The following is a 26523-nucleotide window of genomic DNA, read 5'->3' on the forward strand; positions in this document are numbered from 1 at the left end:
GGTGAAGAACGTCCTCAAAATTTGAAGGAGGCTCTATCTCCTGCTTCTGGATCTGGATGTTCTCTTTCTTTAATTACAGGGCTTATGGATTCTATCTCAAGAGATTTCCATGACCACACTTTGATTTTGCTTTCCTGCAGATGGCGAAGCTCCGTAGCTTATCAAAGAATGCTGAGAATGAACCTAATCTCCCCCTGGTCGATAACTGGCGCCCAACTCAGCCTCGGTATTTCAGGATGGTGAGCGCATCATTCCTTTAGGACCTGGCTCAGGTTTGTTGCCCTTCAGTGAGGTGATCTCTAGAACTAGGAAGTGGTCTTGCTTTGGATCCTCTTGTATTTACACAGGACTCCAGCTGTAGGTTTGGAGGCTGAAACTTTGAGATGGGAATTTCACTTTCAGAGGATAAAATTTACATTTGAAAATGCTACTACTAAAATGGAAATAAAAAATCTGTTTGGCTCTTCGTAACTGCTTTAGCATTAGCTTTTCTTATTAGTATGAAGGAAGAAAGAAGACGTTACTAATGAATATAAAAGAATTTCTTATTGCCTGTGTCTCTTGGTGCTTGCGTTATTACAAATTAAAGAGATTGCAGTTAAGAGAGGTAATTGTTTTCGAAATAAAACCATATTTTTTGGAAATTGTTTTCAAACTAAGCGTGTTCTACTCTGAGCTGCACCAGTTATGCACATTAATAAAAGAGAGCACTGTTGATATTTGATATTCATATAAAATAGGTTAGGATAGCAAACTGCTTCATTACCACTGATTTCAAAGTCAGCTTTTAACCTGATAAAACAAAGGACAGGTGTAAAGAAAGGTCTATTCTGAAAACTGCATTCCCTAAATCATACTTAGATAAAACTATGGAATTGAGGAAGAGCTATTTCTATTTGTGTCAAAACTGGTTGTCCATATTAAAAAACTAATTTGCTTTTCAACGTTGTAGCAATCAAAGTGACATGGATTTTGAGAACTTCATCTTAGTATCCTAAGTATATATATTTTCTCCTTGTATGCTAATACCTTCTCTCTGTTAGTAGATTGTTAAGATAGCAAAAGTTCTTAATTTTTAGTGCTTTTTTGAGGCATATTTTTTGTTCATGTGCAAATATAATTGGTTCTGCTATTAATGAGATTTGTGCATAAATATCTGAATCCACAGTTTGACTCTTCTGATCAAAAGGCAGTAGATCAAGGTGTTCTTTCTCTTTTGTTTTGGCATCAAGAACAATGGAGCAGAATTGTAAGCCAATAGTTGAAATAACAGTATCTCTGCATTTAAAAATCCAGTGTTAATAAATACATGTACTTATGGATTTTGGTTTTGCATGTTTGTTTTTTTTTTCCAGTTTTGGGAGCACGAAAAAAGAACAAAACTTTCAAGAAAGACTTTTCAATGTCCTCTGTAATACATCCTCATGAAAATTGATGATGGGTGGATTTTCAGATTTTACTTGAACTTCCAGAATACTGAAAATATTTTATATGACTGCGTGGAAATAACATATTAAAGGTGGTTTGTGGCTGAGAGATCCACATCAATTCTTCCAGTGAGATTTTTTGCAGTGGGTTTTATTCTGTATCTGAATCTGGGTTTCTAGAAGATGCTCGAACCAGCTTGCGTGGCTTAGGAGCCAGGGACGGTTTGTGCTTGGAGTGTAGCATAGATTGTATCTAAGCAACGGTGCTTGGTAAATGGATTTCTGGAATGCTCGCTTTTGTTCCTTCGACATGCTTGTCTGAACACTGTACCCTAGGTATGTGATTTATAGAGTTGCTTATAACCATGGTTTTAGGTTCTGTATCTATATAAGGTCTGCTGTGTTTACAATAAACGAAGCTGTTCACTCATATTGAGTTGGTGTGCTTCCCCAGGTTTATCAGCAGGTTTCCCTGGCCAAGTGGGTTATTCCCGACATTTGGCGCCCGAACAGGGACCTGACTGATGCACCTGGCGTTGCGAGTCTTGCGCGGTTGACAACCGGAGCAGATTCGGAGGGCAACCTGTGTGAATAGCTGGCCAGCTGAGCGCGACCGCGGGAGGCGGATTGCGGATCTCCATCAGACGGAATGGAGCGGGAGGTAGCCCAACAATTGCTTTTACGTTATTTAGAAAAATGTGGGGTGGATACGGGAGTTTTAAAGTCGGTACCGAAGGTTTTAGATTTTGGGCGATCGGCGGGGGTGTTCTTGCATGCAGGAACCTTATTTAATGTTGATGAGTGGCGTACGTGTGGTGATATACTTTGGGATCAGGTGATTGATGATAAAAAGGAGGCTAAGAAATTGATGAAGCCTTGGAGAGAGATTATTAACTGTATTAAGAGACACAAGGTGGAGCAGGATATGGCCGGTCAGGCAGCTCAGCTATTGGGGGTTGGGACGGCTACGGGGAGAATCCAGGATCCCCCCCATCCATCTATGGGCATCCCTGTCCCCGTTAAGTTGGATAATTACGTTTTGCCCAGCGCTCCTCGAAAGGAAGAGTCGGATTCGGAGCCCGACTTATTCCCTGAGGAGGAAGGTAATGGGGATTTGCCCCCCCCCCCTCCACTCACCTCTGCACCTGTGCCGGCGGGGGCTTCGCCAAGGAGAAATGAACAAAAGGGCTGTGACAATGTTACTCAAATAGGGAAAGATAGACGGGTTACAAGACTTAATTGGTCTAAGATTGCGGAGCAAGCCGCACATCAGGGGGAAGTGGATATAGTGGAGATTGTGAGTCAAGCTTTTCCAATTCGTTACGATACAGGACCGGATGGTGAGGTTCACGGGGTACATTTGCCAATCGATTGGAAAATGTTATTTCAGTTGCGGGCTACAGTGGCCGAGCATGGGTTACATAGTGAACCGGCTCGACAGCTGTTGACGTATATGTGGGCTAGTAGCATTTTGGTTCCGGAGGACATAAAAACTATAATGCGCGTGATTATGAAGCCCTCTGAGCAGATGTTGTGGCAAGCACATTGGCGGCGGCTGTGTGAGTTGTCTGCACAGACCCCACGGGATATGCACCACCCATTGTTTCAGGTTACGGTTGATCAATTGACAGGCAGCAATATGTTTTCTTGCCCTGACATTCAGGTCCAGATGGGACCTGAAGTTTGTATGGAGAGTATGAACTTGGCATGGGATGCATATAACATGGTAAAGACGTCAAAGCCGACACCATCATATTTATCAATTAAGCAGGGCAGAGAGGAAACTTTTGCTAGCTTCGTTGATAAATTGACTGAGGCATTGTCGCATGCCGATGTGCCAGACTGGATGCGTGCTTCTCTGTTACGTCAGTGTGTTCTTGGAAATAGTAATTCCGTTACGAAATCTGTCTTAGCTACATTGCTTCTGAATGCTACTCTAGAGGAGATGTTAGAGTGCATGAACCATGTACCTACGGCGGCTCAGGCAATGTTAGTGGAGGCTGTGCGAGCGATGGGAGAGACTATAAGTGAACGCCTGGCTACTACTCATAATCAGGCATTTGCGGCATTCGCTCCGTTGTTACAGAGCAATAACAAAAAGCAGAGTGAATCAGCTAAAGGGAAGCAGCGATGTTTCCGATGCGGTAAACCTGGGCACTTTAAACGAGATTGTAAATCTAAGGTATGGTGTGATAACTGTCAATCTGGCACCCATGGTACGGCGGTATGTCGGTCAGGAAACGGCAAGCAGAGCGTGAGTCGCCGCGCAACGACAACAGTAGTGACCTCGGCAAACAATGCGTTGCCGACTCTGGCTGCTCCGGCTCCGCCGTCCTCTCCCCAGCCACCCCCGGCAGCCTCGGCTTGGACCTGGCAACCGCAGTAGATGTCATGTTAATCGACACTAGGCCACAGAAGATTGCCTCAGAAGTAAAGGCACCGATTTTAATTAATGGACAGCCTGTTGGAGCTTTGCTCATTGGTCGCTCCTCTACTGGGTTAGCAGGTTTATTGATATTGCCTGGATTAATTGATAAGGACTATACAGGAGTCATTCAAATTGTAATGCACACATGGCATCCACCTGTTCATGTCCCCGCTCATTCATGTATTGCACAACTGATTCCCTTACCGCATTTAACTGCAGCTGTGTCCCCGCGCTCTCCTGAAAGCAGGGGAGATAAGAGTTTCGGATCCACTGGGGGCCTCGCACTTTTGACTATGCCTCTGCATACGAGACCAGTGGTTCCGATTGCATTGACTCATCAGCAACGCACTATTACTATCCGAGCGTTGTTAGATACAGGCGCAGATATTACCATTGTAGCAACGAACGCCTGGCCCCGACAGTGGCCGACGGAGTCGGTCGGAAAGGGGGTGGAAGGAGTTGGTGGAACTGTTCCAGTGTCTCGCAGTTTGGATCCAATTACAGTGACATTAGAAAATCGCTCTGCGCAATGCAAAATTACAGTAATGCCCCTCCCGGTGGGTGTTTCGGCGCAAGTCGGCCGAGACATACTGGACCAGCTGGGTGTTATCCTCACCAATTCAGAGTCTTCGGGTTTTCCCTAACGGCCACTGCATGGGCTTTCCCGGTCCGATTGCGATGGATTTCTGATCATCCCATTTGGATTGATCAGTGGCCGTTGAAACAGGAAAGCCTGCAGCATGCCAGTCAGTTGGTACAAGAGCAATTGCAGCAAGGGCATATCGTGCCTTCTGTCAGCCCTTGGAATACTCCTATTTTTGTGATTAAGAAAAAATTGGGGAAATATCGGCTGCTACATGATCTATGTGCTATTAATAATCAAATGCAAGCAATGGGGGCATTGAAATCAGGATTGCCAAACCCATCGATGGTCCCGGAGTCATGGCATCTGTTAATAATTGATCTGAAGGATTGCTTTTTTACAATCAAAATTCACCCCGATGATTCAGAACGCTTTGCTTTTACATTGCCAGCAATTAATAAGAGCATGCCAGCGGCGCGCTATCAATGGGTCGTGCTTCCGCAGGGGATGAAAAATAGCCCTACCTTATGCCAGTTATTTGTTGATTACGCGTTAGCGCTGGTCAGAAAAGCTTGGTCTCATGCTATCATTTATCATTACATGGATGATATCTTGTTTGCTCAATCTGAACCTTTTACTATGCAACAAGAAGTCTTCCTACAGGAGCAATGACAGAAAAACGGCTTGCAGATAGCACAAGAGAAGATACAACGGGAAGCGCCTTGGAAATACCTGGGATGGATAATTACAGAAGGGACTGTCCGCCCACAGAAGCTTAACGTCAGCTGTGAGTTACGAACCTTGAATGATGTCCAACGATTTTTTGGTGACCTCCAATGGTTGCGGCCGGTAATCGGCTTTAACTCGAAGGACCTTAATGAGTTACGGCCGCTATTGAAAGGCACAGACCCGGCAGCCAAGGTGTCTTTGACAGTCCGACAGGCACAAATTGTGCAACAGCTATTACAACAGATAGCAACAAGGTCAGTATCTCGCCGGTTACCTGACGTTCCATTGTCTTTAGCCATTTATCTTACAGACTCACAGATATTGGGAGCGATCGTACAGGAAAGCTGAATATTGGAGTGGCTCTTTCCACCTCTGCAACCCCGTAAGACAGTACAAATGAAAGTTGAAACTATCGCTGATCTGGTAAGAAAAGGTAGACTTAGAATTCGAGCTATCGCTGGTTCTGAACCTGCTTGTATCTACTTGCCTATACGAAAGGATACTCTGGACTGGTATCTCTTGAATTCATCGACTCTCGCGGATAGCCTGCTTTCCTCTACTTCCCTTGTTGTCTCCTCGCTAAAACCATCTCTGCTAACACATTTTAAGCAGGTCGAGTGGATGCCACAGCCAAAGTACTCTGAAACTCCGTTGATGCACGCGGTGACTGTTTTCACCGATGCAGGGCGAAAATCATGTAAGGCTTCTGTGGTATGGAAGGAAGCAGGACAGTGGCGATCACACATACTTGATGCTGTAGCAGAGGACTCATTACAAACATTAGAACTGTTGGCAGTAGTGTGGGCCATGTCGCACTGGATGCATCAACCAATTAACTTGGTATCTGATTCATTGTACGTGGTATGAATTGTCCAACGGATAGAGGGAGCTCAAATACGTGAGGTTAGAAATCAATGATTGTTTACGCTGCTATGCATGCTACATCGAGCTGTGACTATGCGCACTGTGCAATATTGTGTGATTCACGTACGAAGTCATCAAACATCTCTTGGACTAGCAGAAGGTAATGATAGGGCAGACCACCTCGTTTCGGTGGCTCTCCTGGAAGACATGTTTCACAAAGCACAGCATGCACACTCGCTGTATCATCAGAACGCCCGAGGACTAAAAAGACAATTTGGTCTTCCTTTAGCAGATGCACGAGCTATCGTTCGAGCCTGTCATCAGTGTGCCCATCATGGTCCAGGTCTAGGCTTAGGGGTAAATCCTCGAGGTTTAAAGCCTTCACAAATATGGCAAATGGATGTAACCCATGTTTTGGGCGATGTCGGTATCTTCATGTTACTATTGATACCTTCAGTAGGTTCATTTGGGCCACAGCTCAAACGGGGGAGCGAGCCCTTCATGTCATTAGGCACCTAACTGTTTGTTTCGCAGTGATGGGAGTGCTGGAAATTATAAAAACAGATAATGGTCCAGCCTATACTAGTGCCTGTGTGCGCCATTTTTGTCAACAATGGGGAGTCAGGCATCAGTTTGGTATTCCCCATTCTCCCACGGGACAAGCGATTGTTGAACGCGCTCATCAGATTGTTAAAAGATATCTGAAAAAGTTTGACATAATAGATCTTGATCAAAAATTGGGGCATACACTGTTTACGCTAAACCATTTATGTATATTCGGGGAAGTTGATGTACCACCTGTGGTTCGGCATCAAACCTATCTACAAGAAAATCAGTCTATAAATTCTATAAATTCTGCAGATAAGAAAATGGAAGTGATGTATAGAGATATGAAAACTGGTAAATGGATGGGACCTGCCCCAGTCCTTTATTTAGGGCGTGGTTACATGTGTGTACTTACTTCAGCAGGTCCGGTTTGGGTTCCAGCTCGTTGGACTCGGCCTAAGATACCTTCTCCTTCTATGGAGGACATTGATCAAATCGAGCCAACCGAGGGAACCGCTGTTGTCTTCAGAAGCCAATGTATGGATAACTTGGGCTAATAAAACAAATCATCCAGATTTCTGTCTTAGCTTGAAATCAGCAGGAGGGCCTTTTCGCACTTGTTTAATTGGTTGGCCTGATTATGATTTGTCCGCTTTTCAACATTTTGTATATAGCGTTAAGAAGTGTAATTATAGTGAAACGGCTACCCGTAGTGCGTGCTTGATTGGGCAATTGAATAACACCCTTCCGTGGGATCCTCAGGAGTTGGACTTATTAGGATCTCGAACAGCAAGTAATGCCTCAGGAGACATTAAGTGTCTCTTGTTTGGTCCAGGAAGTACTTATGATAAATTTGCTATGCGCCTTACTAGGCCACAAAATCCCTTAAGTCCTTATTACGGCAAACCATGGACTTCTGTATTTCCTCAGAACGTAGGAGCTTTCGCCTTTAATAACTATTGTGGTGGAAACTTTAGCATAGGCAGTGCGTATGGTCTTAGGTACACCCGTATTTCTGGGAGGTTACAGCAGGAGACCCTAGTCAATATGAATACAGCAAAAGCCCTTCCCCCCGGTATATTTCTAATTTGTGGGGACAGGGCATGGGCCGGAGTACCTAAAAATATAGTAGGAGGACCCTGCTATTTAGGAAAGCTAACCTTGTTTGCACCACGGCGAGCGGAATGGAGGAACATTAATAGGATGCTATCTGGAGATGACTGCCTGAGGGATCAACGCTCGGCAATGATTCTGGCTGAAGATTGTCGTGACGAGGTGCAGCTATGGACAGTCACTGCGAACATCTTTGCGTCCATCCTAGCACCAGGTCTGGTGGCTGCACAAGCCTTGAAGCAGATTGAGCGATTGGCATGTTGGACAGTCAAACAAAGCAATATTACGTCCCAGATTCTTGAGGAAATGCTGGAGGACATGGACAGCTTACGGCACGCGGTGTTGCAAAACAGAGCAGCTGTAGACTTTTTGCTGTTAGCACAGGGACACGGGTGTACTGATTTTGAGGGAATGTGTTGTTTTAATTTGTCTGATCATAGTGATTCCATACATAAACAGATTCGCTGGCTCCTGAATCACACGCAATCTGTGAGTAAAGATCATAATCCTATAGACGATTGGCTTCGTTCTACTTTTCCAGGCCTTTCCTCATGGGCATATGGCCTGATAAAAGAAGGTTGGTTACTAATCTTGCTCTTGATAATTATAGGTGGACGAATTGTATATGGCTGTCTTCAAAGGGCAATCGATCCCCCTCGAGCCATGCCGGTATTTAGTACAACGTTTTCGACGAATGATTTTATTCAAGATTGGCTTAAGGAGCAAGGAGGTCATAGCTCCTTGGAATATCTTGAGATGCGCCCATAAAATAAAAAGGGGGGAATTGCAGTGGGTTTTATTCTGTATCTGAATCTGGGTTTCTAGAAGATGCTCGAACCAGCTTGCGTGGCTTAGGAGCCAGGGACGGTTTGTGCTTGGAGTGTAGCATAGATTGTATCTAAGCAACGGTGCTTGGTAAATGGATTTCTGGAATGCTCGCTTTTGTTCCTTCGACATGCTTGTCTGAACACTGTACCCTAGGTATGTGATTTATAGAGTTGCTTATAACCATGGTTTTAGGTTCTGTATCTATATAAGGTCTGCTGTGTTTACAATAAACGAAGCTGTTCACTCATATTGAGTTGGTGTGCTTCCCCAGGTTTATCAGCAGGTTTCCCTGGCCAAGTGGGTTATTCCTGACAATTTTTTTTTTCTGGCACTGGCGTTTTTGTAATATCATATGAATCAACTTCCTCACAAGTTGATTTTATGCTGGAGAAGTTCAATCTGTATTTAAAACCATTACTCTGAATGGTAATTTAGATTCAGCTGTGAAAATACAAAGTACTGTAGTGTCTGTGCCATGAGTGAATTCATAGCTACTCTTTTCTAGGACAGGAGGGTGTTGCTGAGCTTACTCATGTGACAGGGGATGTGCTTCTGGACTGTCTCCTTACCTTGCATTCTTCCTTCAAATAGGCAGTGTGTTGGCTGCGAAATTTCCATGTGTTCCATGCTTTTTCTTCTTATTTGCAGCCAAATTGTGAAAGGATTCAGATGAGTTAATACTTTCTAGGATGCATGTATACAGTTCTGATTTTGACATAAGTTATCTTACATATAATTCTTATTACTCAGAATTACAATCAGAAAGCCTATGGTGGTTCTTATGTTTGAAAAAAAAAAAAAAAAAAAAAGTATTTATTTTTAAAATGCTTAATTAAATGTATTTTCTTCCTAGCTAGGTCATTCCAGGAAACCTCAAAGCATAGCTTCTTGTTTGACCACCAGTACCCAACACAGTGTTAGCTGTAGAGATAAGGACGTACTGTTCGATTGTGCTTTCTTCTTAGGCAGGTTTAATTCACTAAGGTTTATTTATCTCAAATCTTAAGTAAATATCTAAAACAGAAACAGTAAGTAGTCTATATCTAAGAAATGATTGTATTCTGAACAAGAATACAAGTTGCATAACATTGTTGACTTTGCAGGACAGGGTTTTGATGGAATACCCAGTGTCTCCTACCTTTGAAAATGGCAATTTCCTCATGCATGCAAATATGAGAAAACAATATTATGAATATCTTTCTACTACTTTTTCTCTGGTCAGTTCTGTAATATATACCCTGGAAGATAGGTTATTTTATGAAGACAACCAAGTTGTATATAGTAGGGCTTTGAGTAGGCTATATCTTTCTTGAAATTAATGATGATGAAAAATTGGGGTATAGAATGTCAGGGTTTTTTAAATTGTGAGATGGTTTCCCAGTCACATTTTGTGAAGGAGCTATTTGGGTTCTGTAAGTGAAGCTAAGATCAGCCTCATCCTTTGAAGGATGCTCTTTTGAACTTGCAGACTAAGTAACCTCTAAAAAAAGTGCAATTTGACTCATGAAGGTGGTTCCATAGTATATTTATTCATAATTAATAAAATGTCATCTAAATTAGGCCCAGGACTGTTTTCACTCTGTTTCAGATTTACTCCAGCAGTCTTTTTGTGGAGTCTCTTGCAGTGCCTAAGGGACTGTCTGAGGTAATGGATGAATCAAGAACACAGTGGCTCTGCAAGAGTCAGAAACAAATTAGAAATGTAGGAGTAGAAGAAAAAGAAAAAGTTTAAGAATGGGGGTGGCAAGGGCACTGGTGTTGTAGATTGAGCTGCTAACTGTAAATATGAAGAGCTTTGAAGGCAGCAAGGGAGGAAATGTGAGTCAGCATTCAGAATGTGTTCCCTGCCTTCTGGCCATGTTCATTGTTATTTTACAAATGCCCTTCTATGCCTTTAGCTTGCAGCTTTCTGTAACTATAAGAAAAATTAATCACTGATATGAATGAATTCAAGAACATGGGTCATGGTAGTCATAACATCCCACACATCTCACTTCTATGTGCGTATTTCCTCTGTGGGGGTAGTAGTGCTAAGTGCAATGAGAGCAGAAAGCCCTGGATCCTTGGTTTTTAGCTGAAAAAAAAAAAAAACCCTTTAAGGGGAAAAGAATTTTCATCTGTATGGAATGGAAAACAAGGAGTTATGCTTTATTTTCTATGGCTAAGACATATGTGGTATTTCAGTGCTAAAAAGTAATCCCTCCCTCTAAAGCAGAAATGCAGGCATGAGACATTCAGCCATGTTGTATAGCTCATTGACAGCCTCTTCTCTAAGTCACTGTTCATCCTCTGCATCAAAATAGTTACCAAATAATAGATATCAGAAATAGGTATTCAGCCTAGTTCTTTGCTGCTGTGAGTCTTCCCGAAGCTTGAAAATTTAAAGAAGCAGATGTACATGCATCCAGGTCACTGGCACTCTTAAATAAGAAGGTGTATATGGAAAGAACTGTAGCTTTTTTAATTGCACCAGAAGTAATTATGCTTATCAACAATGAAGATGAATCACCATTGTCATGCCTAAAGATCAGACTAAAAGATGTCCTTGACAAACGTGTGAGAAGTGAATTCTCATGTTGCTTGTTGGGAGCCTCTGATGTAGCGCCAGCATTATGCTGGTCTGAGAAGGTATCCTTATGATAACTATATGCAGCTAGGCAGGAAACAACCAGCAGTCTCACATTATGGAAATCTCTGAGGCAGGCAAGAAGTAGATACACATATTGATCTGAAATTTTCTATTTAAATGGACATAGATTGTAATGGAGATGAAGAGGCGAAATCATTCAAGTGGTATGTATATTTGAAGAATTCAAACTAATCACATTTTTGTTAGGTTTGGACTACATTTGTTTAAATGAGATTTATTCTATGTCCAAATTTATTTCTTGGACATTTCACTGGAGTAATCGAAATGATAAGGGGCAGACTTGAGGACCCATTCTTTTATGTTAAATAAGACAGTTTGTAAAACACAATGTGCTTGGCTGGAAAGACCATGAGAAAAATTCTGAATTATTTTGTTCAAGTTTCGGATTTTGTTGTAAAGAGTTCAAATTTCTCCTTGTAGGGAAGGAATCCACAGTAATGTATCTATTGTGTTTTCAAAAAGAAGTTAAGCAGTGCTGCAAAACAGAAATTCAGTACTCATGTCACTACTTCAGATGTGTGAAATATGAAAAGTTTTTGTTCATCTGCATGGCTTTTAAACCAGAAGCTCTGTAACATTGTTTTCCTCAGCAGACACGACCATGAAGGAATAGGGTAAAGTGGAGCAAATTGGGACATGGGCAGTATAAGCAACACAACTGATCTATGTGTACTTCTGCTTGCTTTGTGTTTTCACACTTTGGTTTCTTTATGGCTAGTACTTGGCCTCCTTATTCACTTTCAAGGTACTCAATATAACATGAAGACTGGGCAAATTATTAGTATTACCTTTGAAAGAGAGAGTAAGAAAAGATAGCAAGATACGAAGAAGAGATGAAGATTAGTCCTCTGTTGAAGCCTGTTTATTTTTTTTTATTATGACTTGTGCTTAAATTATTTCGGATAAAAATCTGAGATATTCAAATTAAAATCTTATTCTCTTTATAGGATTTCTTAAGAATGATCGTGAATTTGTGCAGACTGATTTTGTGGGCAGTTCCCCATTCTGCATTCTGTTTCCCAGCTGCCCTGGTCTCCTTGATTTGTTCTGCAGAGTGCATGGACAGACTTTTTGCAAGGAGCACACTGTGCACAGTGGGACCATTTCTTATATTTTGGGCCTATGGACAAATCACAGTGTTGCTCTGCAGTCTGAGCTGCTTCTGAAGTAGCAGTTGAGTTTTTGTATTGCAGTGAGTATGGTGTCAAGTCTGCTCCCTTAGTCTCATCGGCCTGAGTATTACTAATACTCCCTCCATGGAAAGTAATCAGATCATATTCCCTCTGAAATCTCACTGAGGAAGACTGTTAAGCAAAACAGACCTGGCTGGCCTGAAAGGGTCAAACAGGGAACACGCAGCCCCTCCTGAAAGGGAAGGACTGCCATGTGAAACATGCGGCCCCTCCTGAAAGGGAAGGACTGCCATGTGAAACTGGCAAGCATAAGCTACAGCTTCTTCGTTCCGTGACCAAGAGCAGAACATGTTCTGTGGAGAGAACACCTTTTGATCACTGTACTGACCATAATCCACAAAGAGCTAATTAAGTAATGACGTATTCCTGTCAGCTGCATGAATGTTATCTGATTTAAGTATTGTATACTCCTGTAGCTAAAAAATATAAAAACCCTGTAACAACAATAAACTTTGCTTCTTGCGCCACCAGAGCCTAAGCCCGTCTGTCCCAGGCGTCTTGAGCTGGTCTCCGTCATCTCACAATTTACGTTCCTTCTTCAGGTGTTCAGGGAAAATGTCTTGTTTTCAGCCACTTCAAAGATAAGCATGTGGGAACCCATTTTATGAGTGCAATATCACTCCTCAGCACTTTTTTAGGGTTCTGTTTTGATTATGGAAAAAATTGCAGGTTTTCTATGACACAATCTTTACAGCTAGAATTGGGCTGTCATGCATTTTTTTTGTGACCTTGTTATACAGCATCCTATGATGAATATTTGGGATCACAAGAACTGATTGACATGAGCATTCTGTCCTTTTCATGGGCAGTTTTACATTAGTATCATCTCTTTAGGCCTGAGTTTTTCAATCTGGCAGCTGGAGAAATCCATCTTTCCAGAAGGACATGTGCTAATCTCTAACTATGATCATTAGATAACATATCATGCCTCCAAGAGAACATGCTGAAATCTGGCTTGTTTTGCATGATGTTTGATCCCGCTGTCTCAAAGCCTTTTTCCCGTAGACCAACGTCTCTGTGCTTTTAAAGCCTAATGCTTGTCTATATATATTAATGTATAACAATAATAAAAAATAGATATCAGAAATGCTTGCTATGTAAATAAACTATATTTATTATTTTATATTTTAATGTGAGATAGTATTTTGACTGAAAACACAATTAGTGTCAGACTCACAGGAGAAGATAGCATCCTTCTACTTAAATTACTGTTGCTTTTACAAAACCTGCCACATCTAGCAGTCTTCCAGAATAAAGTAGCTGAGGAAACAGCTCCCTGTCCTTCCTTTTCCAAGAACTGCACATATTCTGCAGGATGGAAGAAAAAGAATAAAAGTCCATCAAAATGGAATAGATTTGATTGTTTCTGAGATCACTGAGGCACTTGCCTTTTCTGTTCTCCAACCTACAAATTGCAGTGTTAATTTTGAAGAAGCTAAATAGTGTTTGATCGGGCTAAGAGGGAGAAGCAGATGTTTTTTCATATTGGTCATGCGTGAAGGAAAAAGATGAACGTCATAGATCTCAGGAAGAGTTGGAGAAAACTGGGCAGGTAGCAAACAGATAGGGGAGATGATCACAGTAAGATGTGTGGACTTATCTAAAAGTAAAATTCACTATGGTTGGAGAAAGTAAGAAGAACTTCTAAAACTAGGGAGTGGTCAAATTCTGTCTCTTGACGTGTAGCACATTGGTAAGTGGAAATCAACTTCTTCAAGAAGATAGATGGCTGTGACTTTTACTCTTTATGTGCTGCAGCAAGACAGAGATGTAATGATCCCACATGGAAGCACAGGGCAGCATTAACATTCACAGGTACTTAATGATGAGACAAAGAGCCTTCTTTCCAGTAGATGGGTAATTAGACCTGTGGTTTTGCCTTGTATTCCTGCGGCAAAAAGTTTATGCAAAAAGGCATTATGGTTTCTTTTTAACTTTTAAGTTTACTTCTCTTAATACCAATGTATTTGTTCTGCTCTTCAGTAGTGGGGCTCAGTATTGTCTGACTTCATGATTGTCTACAAAAGTGAGGCGAGGAGAATGAGAACAGAAATCTATGGAACGATGTCAGCAAGCAAGTGGAAATGCTTTGAAAGTTCAGGTCCCAGGGTTCTCTGCTTTAGGCAATATTCTGAAGATTATGGTACCTGGTAGAGAGGTCTCATGGTTGTTGCAGTTCACAGTGAATGATAACAGTTTTGGGGCTTTCCGGGAACATTAGTGCACTTACTTTCAAAATGTGCATTCAATTAGAAGTATCAGAATGATGAGGAAAGGAACACTAACAATGTGAATACAATGCAAATACAGCTAGTAAACTAGGCCATAGACTAAGGACATAAAAGATCCACCCTCTTCTATCTCCTCCCTTTGAGCAGAGGAACGGTGGATCCATAACACTTCTGCTACTTGCAGAGAGACTCTAAAAAAAAATACACTTATCTGTGCATTCACATAGAAGTGTCATATCTTTATTTTACCTGTTGAATTACAGAAACAAAACCTCTGTCAGTGATGTTCTATGGTAATCAACCACTACTTACTTCCTTACTCCTTTGGTACTGAAAACTTTTCTGCACGTCTCAGATGAAAGATAACACTGTTACGTAGTTTGTGAATAGCTCACTGCCAAGAATCAGGGTAAAATCCACTACAGACAATCCTTGGAAGCTGCTGTAATGCTTGAGAATTCTCAGTAGACAGGATTGTTCTTACCTGTATTGGAAACGAGTGACTGTACAGCAAACGCTGAAGCTTTGGAACTGTCACTGCTGTACCTGGAGATGCAGCCTTATTTAGAGTCCTGCATGTTTTGCAGGAAAGGTTGTAGACGTTTCTCTAGAGGGAGGAAGTATAGTCTCCTCATATTCTTGATGCTCCATGCAACAGAGAAATGAAAAACTGGAGACATTCTTTCTTACTTAGATTTGGCCAATAGATTCAAACGTGTCCAGGAGGGACTGTCAGGTCAATATGCACAGGTGAATATGCACATGCACTTTTTGTTTTGGCAAACAAAACCTTTATCTGTTCTTAAAGATCAAAATGACTGTTGTAAAGAACAAAGAAATATGTAAGCCCAAATAAAATGTCAAGATCTCAGAGAAGTTTCTGACTCTTAGAAGGGAAGACACTCTTTCTGTAAATTACTTTTAAATTACTGTTTTTCTAAAATTTATGTATTCATTTGTAGTAATATAAATTCTGTAGGTAAGAGCTGAAGAGAGAACATGAGATAATGCACTTAATGGCATATAACAAAAAGTGAGCTTGTTTTAGTTAGCGATTCTTGTTTGAAACAGAGCTTTTTCTTCTTTGGTACTGGGATTTTTAAATCACTCTCGTTTTGAAGAGATGAAAAGAGTGAAACTCTTCAGAAGAGGCTGATAGTCAACAGGTCTTTCTAGATCAGTGTTTCAGGAGCTGACATTTTCTAATATATGTTTTTTCATGAGAAAAATAATAAAACCAAGGCAATTTCGAAGCTGAGACTCACACTCAAACAAAATGAAAAATAAACTGTGATGGGAATTTTTCATTTCTTGTGACAGGACCTATGTTTTAGTCTCTCATGAAAAATTTGCTTGATCTTTACTTCTGCATGAGGCCATTAAGAGAGAAGGATGAATATCTGTAGTCACATTCTCCTCTATAACAAACATTTACAGGCTGCTATTTCACCCTCCAACCTGGCAGAACAGCTCTTTTATAGCTTTTTACTCATGACATTGGTGTGGGAGTTTTCTGAGGCCAGAGCCAAATGTGACTGAGCAGCTGTTCTGCTAGGGATCACTGATGATCTTTGTGTGAAAAAGGTGATTCACTGGCAGATTAAGTGTATATTTGCTCTATATAAAAGCCACATAGCTTACATATATTTCTTTGTTTACTCTGGCAGATTTATGAGATGATACAGATGGGTTTCATCTCAGACACTTGGATGTCTCACTGTGTCTTGTGTCTCACTGTGTCTCTTGCCAGACCAGGATGCATTTCCTACAGAGCCTTTCAGAACCTTTCATGTATTTCAGATCCCTCTGACTACTTTTTTTCCCTCAAGAAGCCAGCAGCTTAACTTCTTGGAGGATGAAGAATCACCCAGGACTTAGTGCATATAAACCTTTGCTGGCAAGTTTTAAATCTCAACTCCCTCTGGCTGGATAACTACAAGGTCTCATGTATGCACAACGTCCCAACAATCCTTTTAAAGCACATCTACAAAACCTGCATTCGAAGATTATTTTACTGTGCATTTTTTTTTATGTTTGCTGGGGGAAAAAGGAAAAAAAAAAAAAAGTACTTACAATGTGGATTCTCCTTGAAGAAGAATATGACAACGCTCTGAACTTAGGTTATATGTTCATTTGTGTGCTGATGAAGTTTTAGGTGTTGTGTTAGCTGCCAGTCCAGGCTGCAAGACTTCTCTAGATGTGCTCTCTCTGAGAGAAAACATGGACACTGGAAATTTGCATAGCTAGACTTAGGATTTAAGATCATTTCTTAAATGTGGAAAAGGTTCCTTTCCAGTTAATCTCAGTTAGAATCATTGTGATCTTAGGCTTACCCTGTGAAATCACTTGATGCTGACGTTTATGAAGTGACAGTTTTACATACATTCTTAGCCTTGAAGTTTTATCCCAGTTATTTGCATCCCTTGTTTTCTGTCTTTGAGCTTTCCCCAAATGACTGCATATCTTTCACACTCAAGCTTTGTGTTGGGGGAGGAAAGTCATCAATCTGCGGCATTTCGTACTGAGTGACTGTAGAGCTGACAAAAACAAACTGCTTAGATCAAACTTTCATTCCTGCATTACTCTGATCAGATTTTGCCAGAGCACGTTTGTGCAGACAGATCAAGACAAAGTTTCATTCCTGATGAGAGTCTTCAGTTTCAGCAAGCATACCATCAAAGTCAGAGCACATACAGTGTGGCAGTAATCACCTAAGGAAAGAGAGAGTATGCACTGTGCACCGGGCTTGTGTGCTTTTGTTTCCAAAGGATGTAATAAGTGAAATGCAACATCATATTCATAGAAAAGCTAGGGATCAGTGATGCACTACCTAACTCTTCTTTCTCAATGTCTTTAGACATTTCTGGGTTTTATTGAGTGTATGTTAAATATTTTATGAAATGTGTGTTGAGGAAATGTTTTGCTCAGTTTTCATTCTTTGCTTCTCTAGCAAAGCACCCCCAAGAGACTCATCAATGGACACCAGCTGTAGAGAAAGTATGGAGTTGAGGAACATCCAGAAGTGCCTCAGGACTCCTGAGTACTTTCAGTTCTACTGTTATGAATTGCACACCATCATGCTCCAGCTAGTTTTTGCTTAGTTCTAGATCTTTACACTCCATATTATTCTGATACATTTCTGCTCCACACTGTTAATTTTACTTGTATTCCTGTTAGTGTTCCTCTCTTTTAAAAAACGCTGATGGGTGCAGAATCAGAGAAAACCAATCGGTACTGCTTCAAGAAGGTGAGCTTTTCAGATAAGGGATCCCTAAGCAAAATCTGATGACATGAGATAAGATAGTTTCTGTAATGCTAGATAGCTACAAATGGTTAACTCTCTTTCTGAGCTACTTTTATATCTCCTTTGCTATGAATGATGTTTAAGATTTCTGAAAATAAGGCAGAGAATCTAAATGCATGTGCTTAAAGATGTTATGGACTTGCATGTATGTCCAGCTTTCCTAGGAATAAACCAGAAGAGGGGATGCAGAAGTTCACCAGTGAGAATAAAAAGATACAGAGGACAAGGCTTGCAGTAACTCTAGGGGCAACAAGTGTATGGTGCTGTATGCATTGCTTGGATTTTCACACTACATAGGAATTGCTGTCATGAACAGGGATATACTATAATGCAGGCAACAGAGCTTCAGATAAGAAGAGTCCTTGTCTCAGATTTTCTAGTCTCTGCAGCTACTTTTACAGCTGCAACGAGTGAAACAGAGATGAGGGTCTGTTGGCCACAGAATTTCAGCTTTAGAATGAATGAATGTTTCCACCTGAGAATTGTCTGTCCTCAAACCCACTGCAGTATCCTCATCCCCATTGAGTATAACCGACTACAGTACAAACAAGCCCAATAGACAGCTAGGCTAACAAGTGCCTGAGCTGCTCTGAGGCTACCTCTGCCTGACTGTGGAAGTCCTCCAGAAGCTGGGTTTCAAAGAATAACCATGCCAACAAGGCAGCCTTCACATCTTCTTCAGTATGCAATGCAGGGGGCAAGGTATGCAACTTTGCAAGGTATGCTACAGCAAGAAGCAGCTAGGAAACAAATATTTCATGGCCAGTGATGAAATGTGTGGTATTTGGTAATAATTTCTGCTTTATATTAAGGACTGTGCACTAAAGAGTGTCCCACAGAACCATTCTAAAACTGCTGAGTATAGCTCCTCAATAATGTGATTGTTCATACAATGATCTATGAAGGCTGTATATTACCACTTCTATGTGTATGCATTGATTTAAAGTATAGGTTTAAATAGATTTGATCTGCTGCATAAAATGAGAAAAGTCATGCTTTGATTTTTAATGTGCACCACAGAAATTAAAAGCCTGGATATCAGTTTGTTCGTTATAACTTCTCATAATATATTAGCTTTTTTTTTCTTTTTTTTTCTTTTTTTTCTTTTTTTTTTCTTTTTTTTTTCTTTTTTTCCCTATACAGAAATGTATTTATTTGATCATCATATGCAGGAGAATGAGATCAAATAAATGGTTAGTCATAATTCACTCTTTTTTTTTTCTTAGTGATTTACATAGTGCATGGCATAACAAACCCCAGACATAAATTTTGTCTCAGACACTTATCAACATAGCAATGAGAGATGTTTTTGCCAGCAGAATTACCACATTGGTATGGTCACATTTGTCTTCCTGCTTCATGTAGGTCACATGGATCACAATTAAAAAGTAATACACATATATATGGAAACACAAACATAAATATTAAAGAACATAGGTATTCTCACTGAAATTTCTGAATAATTAAAGATATAGCTCTGATATCTTTTCACAAATACAATGACTTATTAAGCAACAGCTGCATCTGTTTTCCCTTGTACTACTTTATAGACTCTTCGTCCAGAGACAGGAAGATTTGGACAGCGAAAAGGAGGAAGGGAAGTTCAAACTCAGATAATTATAACATTAAAGTTACAGGATTAATTCCTTTGGACTGTCATCAGAGATATGGTGCAGTGGGATTAGAAAATAGAGGAGAAAATGTGTTGCAGTAATAGATTGCCTGCTAGAGACAAAGCTCCTCAGGAAACACAGAGAAGTAGGGCAGGCTCAGCTCTCTGAGCAGGCTGGAAGGACAGCTGTGCAAGTGGGATCTGCTCTCCTTTTCTAACACAGAGAGGTATAATAACTATGGGGTTTATCCCAGTGCTGCCTCTGCTGCTCTGAAAACTCACTTATTAGCAGCTCCCACTGGGGTATTATTAAGTAGCGTGTTGTGCAAACAACTGGTCAGAGTGTTTGATGAAAGGTGGGAAAAAATCTCACAATTTTGGCATAGGGTAATGATCCCATGGGGAGCTGAAGGTCCCAAACAGGATTGTTGATCAATGTTTGGAAGTGGCAAGTGTTATTCTTGCAAGGGACTTTGCTACAAGCAATGCCTTCAGCTACACTGGGAGAGAACTCCTGAATCAGTCTTACAAGCAGTAGCAAAGACCCTTGCAACATTGCTCATTTCTTATTAATGACGGACTTGGCATTGCTGTTCATGTTGGTGAGCACGTAAATAGCATTTAACACCCGTCTGCCTGGCAGCAAGATGGGGTGGCAGAACTGATGCTGCTTCAGATGCTCCCTCTCCAGCTCTGTAACACTTGCGACAATCCAGTGCTCACAACAGTGGTGTTTCTCATTGCCTATACAATGTGTTTGCAGAAAAGCTTCTGGACCCGTCTTCATTAAATATGTGAGGTGATCTAGGATCAGGAGATGAAGGACAGAAACTTCTTGCTGTTTAAAGACTTAATTATAAATGCTAAGAATACAAGATCAAAGTTATCTTTCTTCCCAATCACTGTCTCTGATTCCAAGCCCCAGTAGACATCTTCTAAAACCTCTTCTAGCTTGTATTTCATTAAATTTCAGACAGTCATTTCTTTTGTAGGGTCCATGGGTCAGCTTTTCCCAATACTGAAAAAGCCCTAAGTAAGTCCAGTGTCATGGCATGGAGTTACTTCAAAGTAATGACTGAATTAATAAGAGGAGAATTGAGTTAAAAGTAAGCCCTGTAGAGCTGCAGCCTGAAGTAATGCTGCTGGTTTCGAATACAAAGCCAGCTGCGGTGTCAAGTGTTTCAAGTAAGAAGACAGTTTTTGGGGGAGCTGATGCTGAAAGTCTTTGTTTAGGGATTGAAGCCATAGCCAGAAAAAGTGACCAAGCAGCCTTAGGGCTCTGAGCTCCTTGGAAATCCATACTGCCCAATCCATCAGGTGGATTCAGTAACTGTTAGTCTGAGGAGAGGCACCTGCAGCTGGTCCCCAAATTTTCCCTGCCACATTTTTCAGCATGGGCTGCTCTTGCTGCTCATGCTGCAGCATGAGTAGCATCAGTATAGAGGGCCCTACACCAGCACCCTGGTCTGCTCTCTGCTAAAGAACAGAAAGTGTTTGCAGTTTCAAGATTTTGATGTGTTCTTCATTTCAAATAGGTATGTACCATAACACAGAGCTAGAGTTTGATGACTCCCTTCAGCTCTTCATTAGGAAAATATGTTAGCACCAGATATAGGTGTCTGCTTAACAGAGATTGTGGCCATCAAATGGAAATGGAGTCTAGGTAACTGTCTAGAACTCCCCTTTTGGAAAGCTGGAGAAATGTGTCAGTCATCAGGCTGCAACTTCAGGATTATACACTAAATGAATTTAATATTACATGGTGACAGAACAAGATTGTTCTCCAATGGTAATGAGTGCAAAATAGTCTGTGTTTTTTCCAGGAATATGGAGTGCATTTTTCAGGTGGATGCTGAGTACTCAATTTGGTTTTATATGGACTGGTCTGCATGGGATTTGGCTTTATGTCTTAATATCCAATTTTAGATCCTTAATGAGAAGTGGGATGTCATATAATTTCCAGTAAGCTCTGTGGGACTGGATTTCCAGCTGCACAGTGCTCATATGGTCCTTATGCACTTTTTTTCAGTGCAGCTGAGTACGAGGACATCTTTTTAAAGTTTCCATGAGTATTTTGGAGCCTGTGTCAGAGATGAGATCTGATCATTGTTCTCACTGTAAACTACAAAATGTAAGAGGTTAGACTGCTTGTATTTGAAGTCCACCCTCCACACTTTAGAAAGGAACAGAAGAAATAGTCTTACATTGACTGCACTGCAGCCACAGAGGCTTTTTTCTTGTACACCTTATAGTGTGCCCAGTACAATGATATATCACTATCAGAAGTTTGATTCTGCTTTTTCCCTTCCTAAAAATTATGAAAGGATTTCAGAAAGCCACAGAACATAAAGCAGAAGAACTGGAACAGTGTTATCTGCACTAGAAACCTTGTTTTACACAAAGAGTGCTGCAGCAGAAAGATATTTACCTCCAGAGGAGTAGGGCTAGCCCTAAAAGATGTGCTACATATATGTGGGATAAACCCACCCCTTCTCAGATGCCTTTCATTACTAGCTATAGAGCAAAGCGAGATGTATGATTTTGACTGAACATTGACCTCCCAGGAAAGTAAAGGAGACAAATAGGAATTCCTTCATAGTCCAGTTGCTGTCAGATTAGATTAACTCTCCTTGCTACCAAATGCCCAGTGTTTGACCCGCAGCATCTGAGTAGTGCTTGGGTGCTACTCTATACGTATTGCACACTGCTATTCAGAAACATTTTGAGCCAGTTTTTGTCTTTGTTTCAGTTTTACTTGTCTGTGAAGTCCGAGATGACACAATGAATTCCCTCTCGCTTTGTTAAGATGCTGGTCTTTTACACACACTCACATGCATACTTGCTGTGGGGCAAACTGCCCATGGTTCACAGCCCAGTGATGCTGCAGGTACAATAGGAAAGACAGCTTCTGATATGCACAGGGAATGAGGATGAGGACTGGAAGTGAAGGGTTAAGTCCCCTGGGTCTCACATAGTTCAACTGTTTTTGAAAATGAGGGAGACATCCCTCCATCCCTTGCAAGGTTAATATTTGATCAAAGGTTTTGGATCCATACTACAAGTACTGCCATGGTATTCCAGGCCTTGAAACTAATAGAAGATCTAATGGCAGGGGTAGGTAGGTACATAGGCAGTAGTTTGAGTGCCATATCTCCATAGGGAAGGAGTGCAATGTAGCGCAATGCTTGGCATCATGGCAGGCACAGACTGCAAAGTGACATGGCAATCCCATGACTGAGCCCCTCAGCTCAGTCTCACAGCATGCTAAGCATGGGAAGGAGGTACAGATAAGGTATCTGCCCATAGTGAGTTATATGACCTAGGCTTTAATGTGGGCAGCTGTGGGCAAATTTTTCATGGGCCGGGAAAAGATTTTCCCTGATATAAGGCTTTGTCTTGGTTCCTTATCACAGATTTGTTGAATTGCTTACTCAGGCCTCTGGAGAGCTGGTTGAAGACAAGAGGATGCTCTGGTCCTCCAACCTTGTTTCCAAAGGAGAGGCAGAAATGTGCAAGCAGCTGGAGCTGTGACTTATATGTGGCAAGGAAATAGTCAGCAGTTGTATTCAGAAAGTGCCCAAAACCAGGATCCTCATGTTCTGTGGCAGTCAACCAACCGTGAGAGGAATCTCTGTTGGCTCCTCGATTCAGAAATATGTCCAGCCCTTTAAAAAGGATCTGCATTTCTGAGGTGTATCATGGAAAGTAAGCCCAGCTGAGCGTTCCTAATTTTTGTGTGGTAATGGACTTACCAGAGATTTTCTAACCGTTCCTTCCTAGCGCTTTGCCATTGAATTCCTGCGGACTGTTCTGCCCTCTAGTGACGGCTACGTTATTTAACTGTGTGTCACCCATTAAAGTGGCGCTGGCGGTAGCTTTGAGCCAGAGACAAGAGGCAGGAAACCTCAGGAGATTTCATAGCAGAGCCCAGGGCATGTCCGCCCTGATGCATCACCTAGCCGATAGAGCAGTAGGCTGTACGAGGAACATGGCTTAGGGCTGAGAGAACCACAAATGGTAGATTTGCCACTGGAGCAAAGCTGCAAAGGGGCTGGGGAAGCTCTGTGTAAAGTTCAGTAGAGGCTAAGACCAGGGCTGAGGGCCTTTTGCAGCCTACACCTTTTTAGGCAGCTCCTTTTCAGCTTCATACCAGTGGCAAATCTATGCTATGTCTCTTTCCCAGACTTGAGCCTGACCTGGCCTTAAATCTTGACCTTGGCTTAGCCTTGAGTCCAGACTAGCTTAGAAGAAAGTGGACAAGTAGTTCAAAAGTAGAGGTTAAAAAAAAAAAAAAAAAAAAAAAAAATCTTTTTACATGTTACAGCTTCTATTGGCATCCTCTAAGCAACTTCAGTCCAATAGGAATTTTAGACTTAGCCTTTATCCTAACTCTGACCCTTTCCCTAACCCTATATGTGTGCCATGGCTAAACTTTGGCCCAGGTTGCCACACGTGGCCCTCATGAAAAAAATAAGTCAGAAAAAAATGTTTTTTGTAGCCTACCCCTACTTCCATTAGTAGCTTTGTTTCAACAACTGCTCTACATTTTGGTAAGTTTTCAACCTCTTTCAACCATGGCCACCTCAGGGACATGTTCCTGCACTGCTCATTTCTGCTTTTCGTGGTCTTCCCTACTGGGCAGGGCCAGGGAAACGCAAGTGATGCTGTGGGGATGAGCACTGAGAACGGCTGCAAGCAGCCACAGGCACAGCACAGCACAGCTAAAGCCTCACTCAACCTCCAAGCCTCTCAGAAATGCTCAGCAGGATCCAGGTTCGAGCCAGACAGCCAGGCTCTACTGGTGCCCCAATACAAGCAGTGAAGGCAGTCTGTTGCCTGCTGATGTCAGTCTGTTGCTCAGGGGCCCCAGTACAGGAAAGCTGTTGGAGAGGAGGGCCGTGAAGATGATCAGTGGGCTGGAGTACTTTCCCTATGAAGAGAGGCTGCGGGAGCTGGGCTTGTTCAGCCTGGAGAAGAGAACGTTGTGAGGAGACTTCACTGCAGGCTTCTGGTATTTCGAAGGAGATTATAAAAAGGAGGGGAATCAACAGGAGGGTGGATACCAATAGGACAAGGGGGAATGGTTTTAAGCTCAAGGACAGAAAGTTAAGACTGGATATCAGGGGGAAGTTCTTCACAGAGAGTGGTGAGGTGCTGGAACAGGCTCCCCAGAAAGGCTGTGGATGCCCCATCCCTGGAGGTGTTCAAGGCCAGGCTGGGTGGGACCATGGGCAACCTGGTCTAGCACCAGATCTGGAGGTTGGTGGCCCTGCCTCTGGAAGGAGCTTGGAACTTGATGATCTTTGGGGTCCTTTCCAACTTAAGCTACGCAATGATTTGGATCATTTGGGTTGGAAGAGACCTCTAAGGTCATCAAGTCTAACTGTTAACATAGTGCTGCCAGGTCTACCACTAAACCAGACCTGTCCAACCGACAGCCCTCGACTGGATGCTCTATTTATTAGGTAAAATGCTACACAACTACTTCTGGAGGTCACCTCAATTAATTCTAATCAAAGCATTGCTTTTGGGTGACTTCTACCTTGTTCACTGGGGCAACTGTGCAACTGAAGAACCTCTTTTAGTTTGTGCAAATTTCTACCGTACATTGAGGAATTCTGACACATAGCTTCAGCGTTGGTATAATTAATGTCCTTCAGGAAAATGAAGAGTACTTAAGACAAAGTTGTATTATAGGTTACTCATAAGGAGCACTCTGCCTCTCCACGGCAGAGAATACTGAAACTGTTGAAGTTGTAGCATTCGTCTGTTCAGATAGTATTTGTCCATGTAAGTGCCCAACACTTACTCTTGCACTGTGGGAATGTGAACTTCCATTTGTTTTTTTTAATTAAAAGATCTTTTATATCCATTTGTACTATCATATATATATATATGTATATAAACTTATGGGCTTATAATAATGAATATTGCACAAATCAGGGTAAGCATTTCTTAAAAATCTTGGCTCACATTAGTAAACCATACAGGTACATTTGTTTGTTTTTCATGAAAAATAGATTACAGTGGTATCATTAGAGTGCAAATATGATGTGAAACATAATCTTTAGGGTAAAGTTATTAATCTTTATAATCTTTAAAGTAAAGCTATTGCACAAGCTGTGTTTAGATATCAGTATTCAAATACATTCATTTGAATGTAGAGCTGTCTGGAAAGGTTTTCTCCATATCTTATTCTTCTTACTGAAATTATTTGATATTCAGAATTTTTCCTTTGCAGGCAGGTGCAATCACATTAGCTTCTGTCTCCAAAACACAGGTCTGTTCAGAGTCATTTCTGACTCAGCTATCTGCGTTGCATAGTTATCAGCTACAGATTTCTCCGTGGCTCAGAGGAAAGCAGTCATTACTGAGTCACTGTTGCCTTCAGGGACAAAAATGTCAATATGCTGTCATCTTGCCCACCTTTATATGTTCATTTTAGTATAAAATTCATTTAGAATACAATAGATAAGATCTGACTCACTGGTCCAATCTGCGGCATGTTTTTAATCTCAGCTGGAACTTGGTCTGATGCAGTCTGTAAAATGACCTTTTTGATGGATATTTACTATGTGTGGGTGGCACCACCACATTTATTTTGGGTTTAATCCTTTCCTTCACACCAGCCATGGTCAAACACTTCAGCAGTATCACTGTAGTCAATCTGCAGGCTGTGTGTTGCACTTCCATCACTGTCTGTGGCACTAGTGGCCAACGGTAGGCACAGACAGGCTCACTAAAAATTGGGCTTTAGAAATATGAAATATGAGTCCTAAGAGAGAGATGCAAAATGCTGCCTGTGGCTTCCATCATACCAGCTAGGTAATTTTATACTTTTCTGTAAAAATGAAATATGTGATAGCTGTTTGTAGGTGATTGAAGGCTTGATTGAATTACAAGTTTGCTTTAATGCTGTTGTCAGTAACATCGGATATATGTGCTGCACTGTATTATCATAGTCTCTACTCACTACTGAAGTGAAGGTCTTGGTAAATAATTCTGACTTAACCCT

The 26523-nt window shown here is 41.5% G+C and overlaps 2 protein-coding genes across 4 annotated transcripts in view; both read left to right on the forward strand.

Annotated features, from left to right (window-relative positions):
- Positions 1–18917, forward strand: part of LOC128090826 (carbonic anhydrase 3-like) — a 33904-nt gene extending 14987 nt beyond the window's left edge. Inside the window, exons 7-8 of one of the 3 annotated variants that reach the window (XM_052703490.1) lie at positions 141–272; positions 17543–18917. In XM_052703490.1, the coding sequence (XP_052559450.1) occupies positions 141–260 (120 nt within the window). In that variant the 3' untranslated portion in view covers positions 261–272; positions 17543–18917. Of the gene's footprint in view, positions 1–140; positions 1323–1355; positions 1563–17542 lie in introns of those variants that run through there. The other 2 variants (XM_052703489.1, XM_052703488.1) reach the window with 2 other exon arrangements.
- On the forward strand, positions 1564–8765 carry LOC128090825 (uncharacterized). Its single transcript, XM_052703487.1, has 2 exons — positions 1564–2088; positions 6998–8765. The coding sequence occupies exons 1-2, from the start codon at positions 2077–2079 to the stop codon at positions 8456–8458; spliced, it is 1473 nt and encodes a 490-aa protein (XP_052559447.1). The 5' UTR covers positions 1564–2076; the 3' UTR covers positions 8459–8765.
- Positions 18918–26523: the final 7606 nt, after the last annotated feature.

This window comes from Tympanuchus pallidicinctus, unplaced genomic scaffold (assembly GCF_026119805.1).
Source record: "Tympanuchus pallidicinctus isolate F22 unplaced genomic scaffold, pur_lepc_1.0 scaffold5, whole genome shotgun sequence".
NCBI classification, from domain to species: Eukaryota; Metazoa; Chordata; class Aves; order Galliformes; family Phasianidae; genus Tympanuchus; species Tympanuchus pallidicinctus.